The following is a 19,351-nucleotide window of genomic DNA, read 5'->3' as shown; positions in this document are numbered from 1 at the left end:
CCCTAACTATACACAAATAAGCATTTTTCTAGAAAGAAGATCCACAACTTTCTACAGATTCTCAAAGGGATCTACAATCTAAAGTAAGTCTTTAAAAAAGAAAAACACTAAGTGGTCTTTCCCCATTCAGAATTTGCTCTGATAAGTCTGTCTCTCTCTTGCTTTCTCAGATACAGACATGTACATTCCCCATCATAAATTATCACCCTTTGCACTGAACCAGTACTTAATTGTGTATATCTCTAGTACAGAATATACTTTCTTCTGTAACACTGTGTTGTATTGGTTGGTTTCAAATGTCAGTTCTACCACTTTCTACTGTGACTTTGAACAAGTAACTTGACCTTGGAGGCCTTAGCTCCCTTCACTGTAAAATGGGGATAATCACAGTACCTATATGACTGGGTTGTTATGAGGAATAAATAATACATACCAACTGAGCTGGGAAAGAGCCCAGCAGATAGCAACTGGTCAAATAGGTCAGTATTTTAATTATTTTTTATCTGCTATCTCCAGTCACAGTCAAAGCACAGTGTAGGCCCTCAATGAATGATTTATAAATCCCAGGGTTCATTCATTGCCACAGCAAAGCTGTTGAAAAACATAACTGGGTAATAATTTAACATTCTTTTCGTTTTTCCCCCTTATGACCAATTCTAGAGCTCTCCTAATTATCTATTTTTTATCCAGATTGCACAAGGGTTCATACCTTGTGCATAAACCATGGTAGGCCGCTCCCCCTGCATTAAACTTCCCAATCAAAATGCTGATGATGCCCCGCTTCGTATTCTCACCAAACTATTTCAAAATCCCCCATGACTCATCTGTTCAAGGTTTCCAGAATTAACCCTTGTTCTACTACTATCCCCATTTGGGCAAAAATCCTTCCTACCTCTTGAACTAACGCTTGCCAACAAACAGAGCATTTTGCCAGGGTTTCTTCTCAGTCTAAGAAGGCCATTCAATACAAATGTCTCTCTCTTTTCTTCCCCCTGCTTCTTTCCCTTTCTTTCTAGTCAGTTCCTCTAGCAGAGAGGCCCCTTAAGCTTGGAGGATTACTCACCCACCTCTCTTTGTTTTAACCAATTCATGTATGCATGTATATTCAACAAACATCATTGACATTGACACACTCTGCCTCCCACAAGACAGGGTGGGGTCCCTGCTTAATGAAGCTTCTAGCGTGTTCTAAGGGTGCAGCTCTTTGTGCTTCACATTTCTAGTCAATTCACTTAAAGTAATACCCTGAATCACAGGTCAGACAAAAGAAGAAATCAAAGACGCCACACCATGTTCAAATAGGAAGAAATGGGATGGGAGAATTGGGAACACCAAGTTCAGTTCAGGCCCCAGGGGTCACTTTCCCAAGGCATGGAGACACATCAGGGCACTTAGGGCCTAGTCCTCAAAGATACATTGTGATAGTTGACTTTCCTATAAAGAACAACCCTGCATTTTCCTGACCAGTTCTCTAGCTCAGAGGACACCTGGGGACCACAAGTTATAGTCTCCATACCCGTACTCATGCCTGCTTATGCACACTCATTCTGTCTCCCCTTGTCTGCTCTGCCACCACTTCCCTAAAAGTCTCCTCTCCCTCTTCTGTCTTCTGCTTCTGTGAAATAAGCTAAGGATCCTATGCTTCCCTAACTCGCAGGATGCAGGTCAGCAACTAGGTAGTAGTGGCTCAGATGCCTTCTTTCTCACCTTCTCTCATCCTCACGACTCTACTCTCTAGAACTAACCAATAGACCTGGCATCCCAGCAAGAAGTGGGGGCTTCCCTGGTGTTTTGCTAAGCAAGGACCCTGAACATAACTACTCACAAACAACTGATCTCTCAGGCTGCCTGTAGGATCCTAGGACACCAGAATCTTCCAGACATCCTCCTGGCCACCCTCAGGGCCAGTCTTGTGATCTCGTGTCCTCCCTGCTCCGTTATTTGAGAAACTATCTTCCTGCCAGCATTGGGCCAGATGCCCTGGACATCAGTGACCAAGAACAGGCTTCAAAAGGCTAAGTGGAAGGTGACCATCTTCAAAGGGCCTCAGACTTCCCAGAAAGCTCTGGCATGCAGCCCTGACCCCAGGTCAGTGCTTCCTGCAAATGAACTTGTGATGGCTCCATGAGGGCAGGGACCATGTCAGCCTGGCTGATGGCTGCATCACTGACAACCCCTCACATGCTGCTGGAAGACAGGCAGCACTCAAACCTGATCTGCCGAGGTCTACCAAGAATGTAACAAAAATCACAGGTTTTTGAGCCTTAGTTTTAGAGTCAGACAAACCTGAATTTGAAACCTTCCAGCTATACCATTTACACTGATCACATGCCAGCCACTGTATCCCTCTACAAAATGGGGATCATCCTGCCTACCTCAAATAAGCTCATGAGCATTACATGGAAACTATATAGAAAGCCTTTACCCCAACTCATGGCTGGGAAGAATGTCTTTGTTTTTAGCTCATAAACACTCATGTATCTCTCACTGTATGCCAGACACTATACCCCAGATCACAATTAGTTCATTTAATTCTTACAATCTTGTGAAGTAGGATCTATTTAAGTCCCTTTTGCAGTTGAGGAAATAAAGGCACAAAAAGGAAAAGCGCCTGCCCAGAGTCTGATATCTAGATGTGGCAGGGTTAGGATTCATAACAATTCCAAAGTCCAGAATTTTAAGTGCTACACTCTTCTGTCTCTAAAACAAGCAGTCAATGAACGTTAGCTCTTGCCCCAACCCTGGTTTGATTACTGGAGATATCAGACCATATTGCCAGACTAGAATTTTCACTTGCAACAGAAACACATCCAGCTCTTCCCAGGGCTCACTAACTTGTCTTGTTGCAAACTATGACCTGCTCCTATGAAATTCAGTTCCAGACAGGTTTGTGGATGAAGAAATTCTCTCCTCCTTTTCCTACTATCGTCTCCTCCAACTATCTACCAGAAAGAGGCATACATCTATGTTTTTTAAGAAAAAAAGTAGTAACAGAAAGGAGTGAGCGTGAGCTTGCAAGCTCTCAGGAACAAAGTCGAAGAGTTCTCACCCCTCTTCTAATTACCCCTTAGAACAATTGCCTACTCATAGTAGGGTGCCCAAAGCAGAGGTAACCTGTTCACATGGAGACCAGTCCCATAAAGTCTCAGCTTCCCCAAAGACCCAGGTAGCAGAGAGAGAATAAAGCCATTGCTTCTAATGGCCAAAATTTCATCATAAAGAGAGTTTTCCATTCTCTCTCTGTGAGATCTGCCCAAATGCCAAGGAAATTTCATTACCAAAATATCAGCACTGCACTTGACCTTGCTTCTCCAATGGCCTGGGATTAGTGACATCACACTGCACTCTACAAATGCTTAGGAGTATGGAAATAACCCCCTCAAGTTAAAAAAAAGGCACTTGGTATTTCACTAAAAGGCATTAAATTATTTTGATTTTATTCCACGGCATCCGAAATGCTTTCAATGTCTTATTTTCAAAATCCTTAGAGGAACAGAGACTCCCTGGTGGCACAAGGGGTTAAGCACAGCACTATAAAGCAATCCGCAGCCTCTGCAGCACAAGTTCAATCCCCGGCCAGCCAGGGAGCAACACACGTGGCGCAGCAGACCTCTTTTGACTCGCCCGCTGCTCCCTTTAGCAGTGTACTTCTGTCAATCTGCCTGTTCTGTTCCTCACTCTGTCTCTGGTGAATCCTCTCACCCCCCCACCCCCGCATCTCTGGCCTGTATCCCAGCTCTTGCATGAATAAATAAATCTTTAAAAAAAAATAAAAGCCCTTAGAGGAATAAGTATGCTTCTAGAACCTTAAGGAACCCCCATGCCTGGTCTAGTTTGTGTCCTAAGAGATGGACCAGGCCAGAAGCCAAGAACAGTAGCTCTGACCCCACATGCTCTTATGACTCAATCCCTGAGTGGCCAGGGCCTTACAATGTGATCTGCCTCCCAAATCAACTGTCTCTCATCCTCAAAGTCACAAGCAGGTCACAGGCAGCTCCTGGGCACCTGGGGCAGTTCCTCAGAAGGGGTCCAGTCTCTATTTTCCGTAGCCCTGCTAACTAACCGCCACGTTTCCCTTCCAAAGGAACAGTCAAAGCAAAGCTCCTCTACGTTGGCCACAGAAAGGAAATTGAGGGGGATGTTTTTTCCCCAGGCAGCTGCCTGGAGGTGGAGCTGGCCTCAAGGCCACTGTCATAAATGCATTTCCTGCACCTCCAATTGGAATTCATATACCATTCTGCTTCCAAGTGCTGCCCACTCAGGAGTTTAAAGCAGGTAGACACCAACACAGCCAGTGAAAGTAACACTGACTTCAAGACAAAAATGATCCATACAAGAAGAACGCCTGCTCTCAGGAAGATGGAGAACTGGTTACCCTGGGAGGCAGGACCGGCTCACACAAGGAGCTCCACATCTGCATAGGGACTGATCACAGAAGCACCATAAAATGTAAAAGCCCAGAGCACTCATGGACACCATATACTTCATCTTCATTTCAAACAGAGGAAAAAACTGAGACACAGACTGATGACAGGACTCAAGTTCACAGTTGGTAGATGCCTGAAATGCAAAGCTTCTCACAGTCTGTTCTTGTAGCCTGCTGCCTCTGAGACCCCATTACCAGCAAGAGTTCCTACACAATTACTTTTCCAAAATATTATTTTACATGGAGTTATAGGCAAAATGGTTAAATCAACCATGAGCACAACCTAAAAAATAAAATCAACAAAAAAGAAATTAAACTTGGAGCTAGGAAAAATGAACTGCTGTAAATTATGCTCTCTGTCCTGAAAGTTTGTTCTTGAAGACAGGGGTGACTCCCCCAGTATTTCACATGAGAAGCGAAAGGGAGCAGTTATCCCCAACCAGGACATGCAAGCCTCAGCCAATATTCTAGATTGAAACAATTTCTTTGTGAATAAATGGAAGTTGCGCAAGGTAGTAGGACCTGAAGCTGCCTTCACTGCTCATGAATTCGGCTTCAAAAACCAGTGCTCTCCTTTGCCTTTCCCAGAGGGAGGCTGCATTATTAGGTAAGACGGCAAGACCCTGAAAGCAAGCAGCCAGGCTGAGGAAGGGTAGGAAAGATATACACACAGAGAAAAGGGGGGGCCCTGGAACTTTCTAACCATAGCAGCACCTGAGCCATTTCACCGAGTCTCTTTCACTAGATGCCAAGAAGCTTCTCTGGCCACAAAAGATGGCTGGAAAGCACAAAACACACACTGAAGGCTTGGGTTCTCTCTCTCTCCTGTGTATGTGACACTGGTAGGCTGAGACTCCAATGCTACAGAAAGCAAAATTTTCCTTGTTTCCATTACATCAAGCAAGTTGGAGCTAGGAGGGCGGGGCAGGGGCACAGCTGGTGGCAGCTGCACCACCATCTGCTCTCTCCTCAGTAGGGTGTGCTACTTTGAGCTGCAGCCGCCTACAGCTCCTGATAGAGGAGGCCCAGTGTTAAAGGTACAACACCCCATTATGGAAAAGCTTTCCAATTATTTAGAAATAAATCACTCTCGTGGTAAGTTAGAAACCTCAGGTAGGTGGCTGAGCTGGTTCTCCTTGGGTTTAGGCTATTTGTTTGCTTCTCTTTTAGACTCAAACTCTGTCAACTCAACGTATCCAATTAGACAAGCAGAATGTACAAGCAACCACCTGCCCATCTGCTTCCCAAAAGGTAAGCAGCCAAAAGTACATGTCTGCAGCTGGAAGCATTCGTGGAAGAGGGGAAAACCCAAACTCCGCCCACAGGCCGACAGGTGGGTGGGTGCACACTACTGCCTTTGGCCTCCTAAACCATCTGGTTAAGCGCTCTTGCCCTGTGGACACTCTTGGAAGGTGCCACACTGCTGGGAATCTCCTTAATGGGAGAGACTGGTGAGAGGAGCCCAGGCAGAGGGTTAATGCCTTGTCCGGCCATTCAGCTGAAAACTGGCAACAAAGCAGCAAATTGGTGATTCAAAGGTCTGATCCAGCCCATGTGCATGTTTTATCTGGCTGGTACAAGGTTGCGCTTAAAAAAAAAAAAAAAATCACTGGCTCTTAAAAGCAGGATTTTATATATAAACATCTAGATTGCTAGCTCTTCTTAGAGGAAAAAAAGGAAAGAATCAAGTGATCTGGCAACACCTGGCAGCACCAGGTCCCCACTTCCACGTGGCACCAGCCAGGTAGGGGAAGCACTTCGTTCAGATGGGGTGTGCATTCTGAATAGCGAGTCACCACATCTGGTGTCTGCATATGCCAGTGCAAATACCTATGTTCCTACCTGGACGTTGACAGCTTTTGATATAATGGCATTTGGTGTGTAGAAGGAGAAACTCCTGGAGAAAGATTTCCCAGTGGTCCTTTATTGATTCTCCTCTTCAGCTGAGATTTAGTCCCCAGGATGGGCACCGAAGTTCTACAGAGATCATTCAAACCAATACCTGAATAGATCTCAGAAAAAGACTAGCTACCACTGAGCCTGGTCTACCGAAGCAGATACAGTGTTTCAAAGGAGCATTCCAGACCACTTACCATACATCTTGCCTTCATCTGATAAGATGATTTTCCTCCTCCCACATGGTGGATAGATAGCCAAGGCTTCCTGAAAGCTCTGCTCGATGTCCGGGCTCCAGACCCCTTCTGCATCGTTGTCAATTGGCTTATCTGCAGAGTCGCTCATCCTTTCCATATTTTCGGCAGGGCTCTCGCTGCCGCTCCAGCTGCTGGGCTCAATTTTGGCGGTTGGATTTTCCAAGCCGAAGCCTGGAGTCTTTTCAAGAAAATAAACCTAAGAGAGAAATAAAAGGGGAATAAGGATGCGGTAACCACCTGCAGACGCTGTGGCTAGTGCCACGGCACCTTCTTCAATCACCAGTTTTGCTCGGAGAATAACCCCTAGCAGAAAATACAGAATTTTGAGATCCAAGAGGCTTTTGTTCTTGATGTACCAGGTTCGGCACCCATACAGAAACACAAGGGCAGGCAGAAGCTGGATAATCTTCGCAGATGAGAGAAAATTTTCATCTGAGTACGGTGCTCGCTCTGAGTTGCAAGTTCACAGTGAATCATGCAAAAACATTTACTAAGTGCCTATCTACCAGGAGCACTTTGCTCAAGCATAATCAAATCTTCATAGCAGAACAGGTTGTTTAAAAGAAAATAAAGTAAAACAAAAGATGTCCGCCTCACTGTGGCAACTGGCATAAATCTGAAATGTCAAACCATCCCAGTATTTGTCACTGACATCAGCAAGATGCAAGATGGTGGCAGGAGGCAGGAAGGAAGTTGGGAGATTGTTTTGTTACCACAAACACTCACTCTACTAGACCGGCAACGCAGTACCTGCTATTCTATAGCATTTCTCTGCAGACCTTTTACCCTGCACACAGTCGGGTCATTTTACCACTCTAGGCTTCTAGATCATAATCCTGAGCAGGGACTAAATTGTACCCACTCCTTCCTTCCCTGCAACAACTCCCACAAGTGCCCAGCACATCTGCAGAGACATTTTACACCTACATGGGTCTCTTCATCTGGTAGCCTACTCAGAATTCCTGATGGCATGAAAACTGAGAGGGAGCCTTCATTTATTTTTCTGTAGTACTGAAAATTACAGAGGCAAAAGAAGTCTTTCTCAAAGATTTATTCTCCTTAAATTTATGCACATAACCTCTGGCCATGAAGGGATAAGCTTTCCAAACAAATGTCAAACTGGCACAAACACCAATGTGAAAATGATCTAATCTAGTACCCCCTGCTGTCTGCACACTAACATATCAATATTCCTTTGTTGAAAAGGCATCAGATCATTAATTCAAAGGCTTCCCCCAAAAGGGGAGAATTGCTCCTGGGGATTGATCAAAAAGGGGGAAGCAACAGGGTCTGAGTAGGCTTAGTAGAGCTTACTTGGTGTGACCAGCATCTCTATCCCCTTCTGCCCTCTGCAACATTACAAGAGAGGCACCCCCAGGGAGGGAAGCAGATGCTGGGGGCCCCCAGGCACTGCTCCATGTCCCAGAGCAGTCACCGGAGAGTCAAACAACCTGCTTCTCTTCTCTTCTCTTTCCCACCTGTATCCCTTTCCACGCCCTCCCCCACCATTATATCATCAGATCCCAGGTGCAGGAGCTCCGAGCACATGAACATTACACAATTAAGGCATAACTAGTGGGCGCTTTTGGCTTCTTACCTGGACAGCGTTTTAGATTTGGCAATACCTGGATGAAAGGAACCCTCAAGGTTGTGTGCCTTTAAGTGCTGCCACCAAGCAGTCATTTTTTCATTCAAAGTACCAATCAGGGAAATATTTACTACTCCTTACCAACACATGTACATTTACACAAAATGTTAAAAACTGCCAAAATTTAAGGTATAAATTATGTCGAGATGTGTTTGTGAATGACCCTCACACGAACTCTACAATGTCGCAAGTGCAGGCCTTTTGAATTCTTATATTATTTTTTGTTGTTGGGATCTCAGAGTCTTATGAAAACTCAAGCTGAACTGTTACCCTATATACGAGAGTCTGTACTAGCTCCAGAGTGGTTTACTGGAAAAATCAGAAGACTCCTTAAGCAGTGGCTAACTTTACCTTTTCCCTCTCTACCTTCCTCAAAACAAAACAAAAAGAAAACAACACACACAAACACAAAGGCCTGTCCTTCAGCTCTGGAGGCTCAGCGCAATAAGAATTCACTCTAGGGAGCCCCATTTTAAGATAAACAATGGAAGTGCCCAGCACTCAACCACCAAGGTAAAGGGAAGGAATCCAGCAGGATGGGACAGGGCAGCTGAATCGGGAGCAGGGACCTTTATTTGCCTAAAAGGAACATTACTAAATAACTGAAAGTCTCAGAGTCTCCAGATCACAACACACAAGCACCCCCTTAATCCAATGTGTGAAGCTCCCCCTGACACTTAGCATGGGTCTTACAGTCTATGCTTTAACGTAGACAGTGGCAGGAAACCCAGCACATTCCCCTAGGTCTACCTCCTTCACATGGAGGTGTTGAACTTCTCCCACATATTAGACTAAAACTCATCTCCTGGCTAATTGCTCCCCATCCATCCCTTGAGGATCTAGTCATCCCTTGGGAAAGCAAATCTCCCACAAAGACACCCACTAAGGTCTAAAAGGAGCAGTCCCCCAGGGTCCTGATTGTGTTCCAGACCAGACCAAATTCACATCATCCCTCTGCCTGTGCCACACCCCAGCTTGCCCACAATCTCCCATAAATGGCACTCAGAGGTGGATTTATGAGTCATAAAACCTCTAGGTTTCCATATGTTAAGTATTCTTCCTCAAATTCCTCTCATGCAATTGGTTTAGGAGTTAAAAGTCAGAATTTATATTTATTTCTACTACATCCATTATTTTCAGTGTAAGCCTATGGTTTAAGGCAGATTAAGATCTTTCTGAATTTTAATAGCCAAGTTAGCATTCTTAGACATTGAACAACCTCTGCTGAAAATCTGTCACATGGAGAGGGTACAGACCCATTTTGTGGAAGTTCAAAATTGATTCTAGCTCAATAGAAGGAAAAAACACGTGCTAGTTGAACATACATGATAGGCAGCAGAATCTTGTAGATAACCCCTTCAAGTTATTTCCAAAGTAAATGTCCCAAGTCCTTGGTTGTTTGGAGAATGCAGTACTGACTAGCATTAACTGACTGATTCACTTACCGTACAAGCACTGTTCTAAATACTCAAATGTTTTTATTCATTTACTATATAGGGGAGAACTCTGTGTCCAGGCTCTTGCAATTTGGTCAACTGGAGCGCAACAGGATGGAATTACCCTGGACAAAGACCAAGACACAGTTTCAGAAGCTACCAGATACATAATCCACAGAGTTATACGGGCCCTTGGTTTTACAACCCAATTGTAAGATGAGGCCCTATGTAGGCAGAGGGTTTCCAATCACAAGACAGGAGCTGGATGAGAAAAGCTTCTCGTACTAGATACCAAAATAACCACTCTGGCATTCCACCCATCCCTCAGGTCCCTTCAAGGCCAGCTCAAAATCCACCTCATTCTGGAAGCCATTGTTTTCTGTAGTGACTCTGAGAGGATACACACATTAGGCATATCCTAAAAATGTGTGGATTCAGTAACTACCCAACCTACCTGGCTTCTGGATGAGCAGCAACAAGCCCCTACTTATTACCAACAGTAGGAGCTATTTGAGTGAATTATGCACAGAATCTGTGCCTGCAGACTCATATTCTCCCTTCCTCACCCATCCTTTGACCAAGCACCTTTCTTTCAATTTAATAAATGAAGAACCCTAGAGAGTTGGAAGATGGGGGAGGAAGGCATGGTACTAAGACTCAAACTGATCTGGTTCCCTAATCAGGCTCAGTCACTAGCCATGCAGCCCAGACTACACTAGGTAAACTCACAGAAGCTTGGGTTTTAATTTGTAAATTGAAAATAATGAATTATATTCAAACCCAATTTGAAAAAATCACTAAAGGTTGGAAGGATCTACCCCACAGGATTGTCACAATGGATGAAGGTGAATAGAAGTGTAAAATCAAGAACAGATGTTCACCTGTTTCAAGACCATCATCTCTGCACAGTGGCATGTACTTTGTAATAATGGGATGGTGAAGAAACGAAGGCGCTTCCAATGGTTCCCTTCTCAGAAGTAAATTTGCACAGGGTCCTCTCTTCCTTAAGGTTTTCAAGGACTAATTGGAAATGTTAAGCTGGCAACAAACACTTCTGTTTCTAACATTCATCTAAAATCTGAACTTAAATTCACCAGTTCAATACTTTTCATTTTCTTCTGGGAAGTCTGATTCAGGGGAAGAGAGCTAAAACTAAATGAATACTTACAAGGACAGAGCATAGAACCCCTGGTTGAAGATATACTGTGTACCATGTAACCCTGGGTGCCTCAGTTGCCATCATTAACACTTTTCTTAAAATGCTTTTCCTGAAATTCCCCCAGCCACACTACAACAAACTCTACAAGAAATGTCACCAGTGACCCAGGTATTCCTGCTAATTGCTTCAACAATCATACTTCTCCCTAAATGGGTCATTCTTTCATAATTACCCACTGACCCTTCAAGAAGGGCCACATGAGTACAATGGAATGACACCACATGTATATTCAAACATACATCTTTTAATATAAAAGCCTGGGGGAAGGAGTGAGTGGGACAGTAAGTGCTTCTGACACCAACTCTGTACAAGAAACAAGGAAGGGTAATACACAGGACAGGGGAATGTATTGCTTCCTTCACCTTAATTCTTGTGGGTCTCTCATAAGTAGCTCACCTATTTATATGGGAGATTTAAGAGCTCCTAAATAAAAGAATTAGTTTTAACTAATTCTCATGATTAAAGAAATGCCACTGAATATGGGGGTCAGCAAAAAAAAAAAAAAATCCATACAGCTTGTTTTAGCTAAAATCTATGAGGCAATAGAAGTAAGAGCTCATCTAGGAATTAGGAATCTGTCTCTCTTGTGAGTAACTCAGGACCATGTGGTACTTGTAGCCCCCAGTGCCTCAGCGTCCATCATCAGAGAAGACCATCTTAGTATCTCATCCCCTTGTGTTCTCACAGTTTTTACTGAAAACAGAAATCAGTAAGTTAGTTTGTCATTGCTCCCCCTTACCCACACCCCAGTGTCCTTCAGGACATTGTCTGTTCCACTCACTATAGGATCCCACACAGACCTGGTACCATAAATAGTCAATGAGAGAAAGGATGAACCAACAACCAGATAACATGGACATCTTTTTTATTTTTTATTACATGAACATTCTTTGGTAACAGTTGGCTGAACTTTAGCTCACAAGCTTTCGTGAGAAGGGAAAGAGTTTCAGCTCCTTTTCCTTTCCTCACTCTAACCCTGGCCAAGGTTCTGATGGCAGTAAGTAGTATTAAGTGTCTTGGAGGAAATCACCAAATTAAGAGGACTGTTGACTAAGACTCACCAATGCAAGAAGACAGATTTAAATCAGGCAGTGTGGATAACCAGGAGTGACTGCCTGATCCAATTTCTTATTTATTAATGATGACTATTGACAAACCGTGGTCCTGTGTTAAAGGGATAAATATGGTTTGTTTGGTTTTTTTTTGTTTTTGTTTTTTTGGGGATAAATATGGTTTGGATCCTCTAGGAAATAAGCTGCTTCCATCAGGAACAATCACTTGTGAAGGAATAATCTGAGATACAGTATTTTACCTTCTCTACTGCCCTTGTTGTTCACTAGAGAAGACAAGAATGAGTTGGCAACAGCTCTAACAAAAGTTCTAAGGGAGGAAAGGTGGTGAGGGTATAAATACCAAAAGCCAAAGAGATGGCCAAGGAAGAAATTCAGAGGTAAAAACTCGTAACAAAGTAAAATTGAATGATTAGGTGAATAAAAAAGGCAACATATAAGGAGTGCCCTCTGAGGGTTCTAAAGCTCAGAAAGAGTTCTAAAGCTCAGAATTGAGAACCTAGGTACAGATGGGAGAAGTATTAGGATTCATAGAAAAAGAATCTCATGGTTGGAATAACATCTGGGGGTTGTTTGTTTGAATCAAATTTTAATGATTAACCATTTGTCTAAAAATCTATATACTTTCAGGGGTACGTACACATGCATCACCCACCCACCAAAGCTCCAGAGACAATACCCTATCACCTTGACCCCCTTCCTACTCTGGCCCCTGTAGCCACTATATTTTTCAGAGTCTAAGAGTTATTTTTGTTGTTTTTTGCTAGTTTGTTTTTATTGGTTATCCAGCAATTGCCTTTCACCTTTTGACAATCACCTTAAGTTTCACTGTCACAAAAGGCATGATTTCATCCTTTTTAATAGCAGAGTAATATTTCATTGAATATATATACCTCTATTTCTATATTGAGTCATCTATTGATGGGCATTTAGGTTGATTCCACATCATGGTTATTATGAATAATGCTCTGAACACAGGGGTGTATAAGGCTTTTCATACTAGTGTTTTCATAGTCTTCAGATCAATAGCTAGATGTGATATTGCTGGATCACATGTTGTTTCCATTTTCAGTTTTTTAAGGAATCTCCACATCATTTTTCATAGAAGCTATACCAATTTACATGAAATAGTATTTGGAATAGACAAGCAAGTCTATGATCATCCAAATGTCACTGTGATCTTCATGAAAGCCCATGTTTTTCTCATAAGAGAGAAACTACCTTCCAATAAAAGACCAGGGGAGAAAGTGCTTTACTTCCGAAGACATAAAGAACTGGTACTAAATTAACTAGTACTGGTACTAAGTTAACCTTATTCCAATGAATCAGGTTTCAAAGCACAATGCCAAAAATTTTCATCTGCAGGATGTTTTCTAATCACTGCAGTATTCTCATTGGGTATTGTCCTCTGCGGTCCAAAGACCTAAATTAAGTTGAACAAAGTCACATACTTAACAGAATTTGAATCTAGGAGTCATTTCCCAAGATAGGATGCATATCCCATGGGACTATCAGACTGGAGCCACACCCTCACTAGACAGTGAGCTGGAGGCTGGAATTCAAAGGGAGAGAATATGGGTAGGCTGTGCTAAATTCTCTGCACTGTCCACCACTGACAGCCTTGCACAGTCTAATTAATTCCTAATGAATACTGACGATACTGACTCACCTCCCTGGGCAGTTGGGAGGAATGTCAGGCATTAAAGTTGGTTAAGTGTTTTTGCATATGTAAAGTAGGACAAATTATTATTTTCCTACCATTTAAGACACTGACTAAACTTGCTAGCAAGTGGCCTGAGAAATACAGGACAGGAATGGCAGCCTGAATTTGAAGGCAGTCTTCAGAGAGAGAGCAAGAGAGCTCCAGAACATAAGCCACTGTCAGAAAAACAGCACAACTTTCAGGGAACACCGACACTGAGAACTGAGGCCACATCCCCTGTGGAGTCAGTAGCAGTTAGCAAGCCTGGGTGTCACATAGTCCAATTGCCAATAAGTGCCCTCTTATTTCAGCAGGAAGGAGTGGATAATTAGTCATTCTCATTTTCAAAAATCACTTCCATATCGACAGGATCCATCAAGGCAATACCTGTTCACCAAGACCTTGATGCTGAGCACCCCATTAGAGGACTCAGCATTACCCTCCTGAGATTCCTGATTAATACTCTGCTCCATCAGCCCTAAGTACTTGTACAGGTGACAGCTCAAGAAAGGCTTCGATTGATTTCATGCTATGCAGCTCTGTATTACCAGTCTTTAGGGGACTTGCCTTTCTCTTCCCCCTAATGAATCTGTGAGCCATTGAGAACGGAAAGTGCTGCTACTTCCTTTCTCCCATCACCATCACAGTCAAGTTAATCACTGCTCTCCTCCATCAGCAGATGTCTTCAAAATGACAAAACTATAGGCTGAGGCTCAAGCAGTCTGGTCCTCCTGACCATTCCAAAGCAAAGACTTGATAACAAGATGGCACAGTCACAAGAGAAGAACGAGCTGAATGACATGACCCACAGCCTGAGTCATGAATCCCTGGAGGCAGACGATTTAACCTCAGGGAACACATTACAAATGCAGAAAACAAAAGTTTCCTTCCTGCTTGAGGAGTAGACAGCTGTCAGTAAGCAGGTGAAAAGGAAAACTCATGGACTCTTTCCCAAGAGTAACAGTCAAAAGAAAACCTCACAATTTAACTTCTCAGTTTCAACAGACTTTTAAGGTAGAATTGCCAATCATAATGCTTATTAAAAACATAGAAAACAAAAACCAGGCAAGTATTATTCATCAGTCACTAAACTAAGAGGAATGTCACTTTCTTCATGAGTCAAATTCACCATCAGATGTCCAAGATGTCTACAAATGTTTAAAAGACAATGAATACAAATTAAAAATTAAGTGGGCATTGATTAAAAGATAGCAGCATGCCAGATAGAAACAAATTAGAAAAATACACTGCATTTGGTAAATACTAAGAAAAGCTTTCAAGAGGGTTCAACTTAGCCCCATCCCATACAGAAGGCCTGCAAACAGGCTTCACAGAGTCAGTACAGTTGCCTGGGCGGTAAGCCTATGGGTGCATCCTCTCACAAAAAGCCAGTGGAGGCTCATTCAACATTACAGTTTGTTGCCAGCCTACTTAATGATATGTTGGCTCTAGAGCGACTCTGAGTCCCCAGCAGCTGACCTGCCCCTAGGTAGTTTATGTGGCTGATTTGGAACGCTAATTTTGTTGCAACAGGAATGGCCCTCCCTGCTCTGGAGAAATGTCCCAGGTTTTTTCCACCTTCTTTGACTTGCGATGCTTCTCTCATTCTGGCCAGACCTCTACCTACCCTGGATTATCTACACAGCATGCTGGGGGGCAAAGGCAATGTGTGAATCCACAGTTCACATCTGATTGGGTCATAAGCCAACCAACAAGGAAAATGGGAACAAGATGGCATTTTAAAGTGTTGAACTATGCTGTCCAAGGCCTACTCTGGGTCTAGTAGGTACACAGGCATTCAAAGGCTCTCTAAAGACATAATATCCACAGGGATGCCATCAGCACTCATATCAGAGGATCCAAAATCTAGGTTCCAACATGGACAAAAGAAGAAAAAGTCCTCTTCGCTCTCAATTTATGGTATACAAGAACACAATTCATCATAACACCATGTGTTCCCTTCCACCCTCACAGCCATCAGAAGTTAGGTTATTATCTTTTTTGCATGGGTTTTGGGACTGACTTGTATATGTCTTCAAATACCCATTTCTAATGGATCTGAGCGTACACATGCTGATATACTGTCCAAACAGGGTAGTATATGTTTTGCATCCCAAAACAAGGTCATAAATGTCCTTGTGAACAGAAACATTTGTGTGACCTCTACAGCCAAGGACAGTGGCGTGTAGCATTAGGACACTGGATAAAATGAGACAAGCAAGAACAGAGGTGAAACGAACCTATTCGTTCCAGTACCTTTGATTCCACAGTTACCTTAGAGAAAGATTATTCCCAGAGCTGTGAGTACATAGCTTTTACTGAATTGTGCTATTATGTGAAGCCATCAGCATGCTAAGAAACATCCCACAAATTAGTCACTGGTTTTACTCCAAGGCCGTTGAGGATGTCCTTCGTCATATTACACTAACTGCTCTTTACAAAGATCCCAAAGGAAAGTTCAATAATAAACACTGTTTTTCACCTTGTGGCCTTGGCTTTACCCACTGGCCGCCAAAGTGCATTGAGCCACACTGGCTGGCAGGCAGGCCCCGCAGAGAGAGCACAGAGGTTATTTTGGTCGGCAAGTTTGTTTTCATTCCCAAAGCCACGTTAGGTCCCTTTTTCTTTTCTTCCTTCTTTTCCCTACCTTTAATGTATGCTATTTTTACAGCCTTGCAAGTTCCCTAAATTCATTCTAAAATAAAACAAGGTAAAAACATAAAAGAGAAATTGTTTTTTAATCATCTGTTGCCTTTGAATGAGGTAAGAGATTTACTGACACCTACTAGCCTCTCATGTGCCAGGCACTTGTGAAGAAGAGATAGATAAACACCTCCCTGTCCTCAAGAAGCAGCAGCCTTCCAGCAGGGAGACAGCTACAATAGATATGTTAATTTTTCTTCACACTTCAAGCCCTCTGTCCCCCCAACCCCACCCCAGGAGGCCAGATGTACCTTCACCCTATCTCCTTCATGTTCCCAGAGGTAGTACATGCCAGGATAACTGAAGTTATCTTGTTGGCTTTTAAAGAATGATTTGTTTACATGTTTGTCACTTCTGTGGTGACATTTGTGAAACCTTTAAGGCATAGGTCCATGCCTTTAGTCATTCTACGTTTGGCATTTAACATAATGCCTAGCACACAGGAATTGGTCCCTCAGAATGCTGAGTGAATGGATGTGTCAAGTAAAGCGTGCATGGAGGAATAAATGAATGAACAGGTGAATGAATGTAGGACGTCAAAGGAGGCATAAACCAAGTGCTGTTAGAGCACAGTAAAAAGGAGCTGATTCCATCTCTTGGGTGAAGCAGAGCCTCCCAGGATGTGCCGTGCAGGCTGGAAGCCTGGGTAGGACTTACCAGGCAGACAAGTAGGAAGAGTACAGGGAGGCCTATATAGTCAGAGAAGAGGACCATGAAGGGAATGTGGTGAAGAAAGGGAGAAGTGAGAGCAGAAGCTTGGAGCACAGGCTGAAAAAGCAAGCTCAGTCCTTCACAAGGGACTTCGCATACCTGACAAAGGGTTTGAACTGCTTCATACAAAGGCAACAAGAAAACACCAGCAACATCAGGAATGTGCAAGCAACTCCTAAAGGGGTGGGTGTGGGTGTGTCTTTGGGTGAGGGGGGAATAAAGGATGAAGAACAGATAATTTTATAAATTGAATATCAGAATCTGTTGATCAAAAGCATTTTCAGTGTAATCCAAGGACAGCACAGTTCTATGGATAAATTCAAATGTTACCACGCTGCACACACATCCCTGAAACATTCCGAATCTATAAAGGCCCTTTAATGCATCACAACACAATGACAGTTTATACAGGTGTGCTTGTTTAAACAGCCCAGAGCCCACAGGATTAACTCTGCTCGGTGCCCAGTCACTCAGCTCTCCCAGTAAATGCTCATCCGACTCTGTTTAAGCTTTCCACATATTTCCCTGCTCCCTAAAGAGGGAACTGTGAGGACAATGCAGTTACACCCAAGTCCAGCATGGGGATTGAAAGGCCATGCTCAGAAACACTTACACACCTACAAAATAAACCAATGTGAAAATGCCAGCTGATGCCAACATGCAAAAGCACAAATGAACCAAAAACACATGGTGCTGCTTGTTCACAAAAGTCCACTGATCCCCAATGTAAGTGACACAACTGAGTCCCCACCCTTCAAACGAGAAATCTACCATTTAATGATGACATGGTGATGGAGCAGCTGCAAAACAGGTCCTACACTGAGAGGGACGCAATTTTAGGGGCCAGTTAAAACCATTCCTTTGCCCAATCTCTGTCATCCAAATTTAAACCTGGTCCCTGGTTTATAACCAGCTGAAATTCAGTAGGGGAAAGAATCTTGGCACTTTGGCTGGAAAATGACTGAGCAGGTCCTTTTTATCACTTCCTTGAGAAAATAAGTTATTTATTCAATTAAATATTACTTGAGCGCCTACTGTGTGCACAGTGTCAGCTCTGAGCAGTACACAAACACCACAAGGGCACACAGTGGCAGACGGGAACCAGGCAGAGAGAGGGGCAGACAGAAAGGCTGTGGCTCCCGATTCTGCTGTCAGCCTAAATTCTCAGGCCTTCACTTCCACTGGCCCAGTCGCCCATGCTCCCCCCTCCTCATACCTCACGGCCCACAGAAATCAGTCAGTTATAGCAAATAAAAAAGGCAAAAGTCACAATTTGATTCAGTCAAATTTTCTGCAGTTCCCAGCACACACAAGAGAAGTAACTTTAGAAAAGAAAAAAGGAGCAAGGAGTTTGGGGGAAAGCAGAATCTGTTTCCTTCCAGGACCCCCTCCTTTTAAGGATTCTGCTAAGCCTGGTAGAGGAACATGAAGACTGAGCCTTTGGCTCCTGTCATTAACCAAAATGTGGTCCAATTCCAATTACACCTACAGAATGCCACAAAAGCCCCCCACCCTTGGCAGCCCCCTCCTCTCAGGCTTTCCCGGAATCCCTCTTAGTACAATGACTTACGACACTCTTTATAGATGTGATTTGAGAGGCCAAAAGATCTAAAGCAAACCCAAACCCTCACATACACATAGACCTGGAATACTGGGTGCTGACATCTTTAAAGCAACTTCTCTGCATTAAGGATCTGTCTCTAAAAGCACCCATGGCATTTCCAGGTTGTGGGAGAAGGAAGCCAACCTCACAGCATCTTCGAAGGGATTCTACTACCCCGAGAAGGTGGCTGAAGCAGCACATAGGCAGGCCATCCTTCCAATGCAACTTCTCACATCTATAAAGAGTGTCGTAAGTCATTGTACTAAGAGGGATTTAGGGAAAGCCTGAGAGGAGGGGGCTGCCAAGGGTTGGGGGCTTTTGTGGCATTCTGTAGGTGTAATTGGAATTGGACCACATTTTGGTTAATGACAGGAGCCAAAGGCTCAGTCTTCATGTTCCTCTACCAGGAACATGAGAAGTTGTTCACGCAGTTTCTCCGGCCTCAAATATACCCCATACCCCACCACTTCATCCCACCCCATCACCAACACCACTATCTCATGAGCAGGACCCCAACATCTCTCCCCTTCTCTGAGCTGGGTCTCTGCACAACCACCACTGCCACCAACTTGGTTCTGCCAGACTTCCAAGCCTGGATGTACAGGTTTCTTAAAAATGTACGGGTTTCTTAAAAAGTGGTTTCTTACAAATACACATCCCATCTCTGCTACCAGAAGTGC

At 43.5% G+C, this 19,351-nt stretch overlaps 1 protein-coding gene across 5 annotated transcripts in view; it reads right to left on the bottom strand.

Annotated features, from left to right (window-relative positions):
• The window catches only part of TEAD1 (TEA domain transcription factor 1), a 252,229-nt gene that overhangs the window by 163,903 nt on the left and 68,975 nt on the right, over positions 1-19,351 (bottom strand). For 4 of the 5 annotated variants that reach the window (XM_054699377.1, XM_037522685.2, XM_037522686.2 and 1 more), the window contains exon 2: positions 6,520-6,775. In XM_054699377.1, the coding sequence (XP_054555352.1) occupies positions 6,520-6,676 (157 nt within the window). In that variant the 5' untranslated portion in view covers positions 6,677-6,775. Of the gene's footprint in view, positions 1-6,519; positions 6,776-19,351 lie in introns of those variants that run through there. The other variant, XM_037522683.2, reaches the window with a different exon arrangement.

This window comes from Talpa occidentalis, unplaced genomic scaffold, assembly GCF_014898055.3.
Source record: "Talpa occidentalis isolate TD23 unplaced genomic scaffold, MPIMG_talOcc4v2.1 talOcc4.3, whole genome shotgun sequence".
Classification (NCBI taxonomy): Eukaryota; Metazoa; Chordata; class Mammalia; order Eulipotyphla; family Talpidae; genus Talpa; species Talpa occidentalis.
This window is presented reverse-complemented; position numbering and strand designations above follow the sequence as displayed.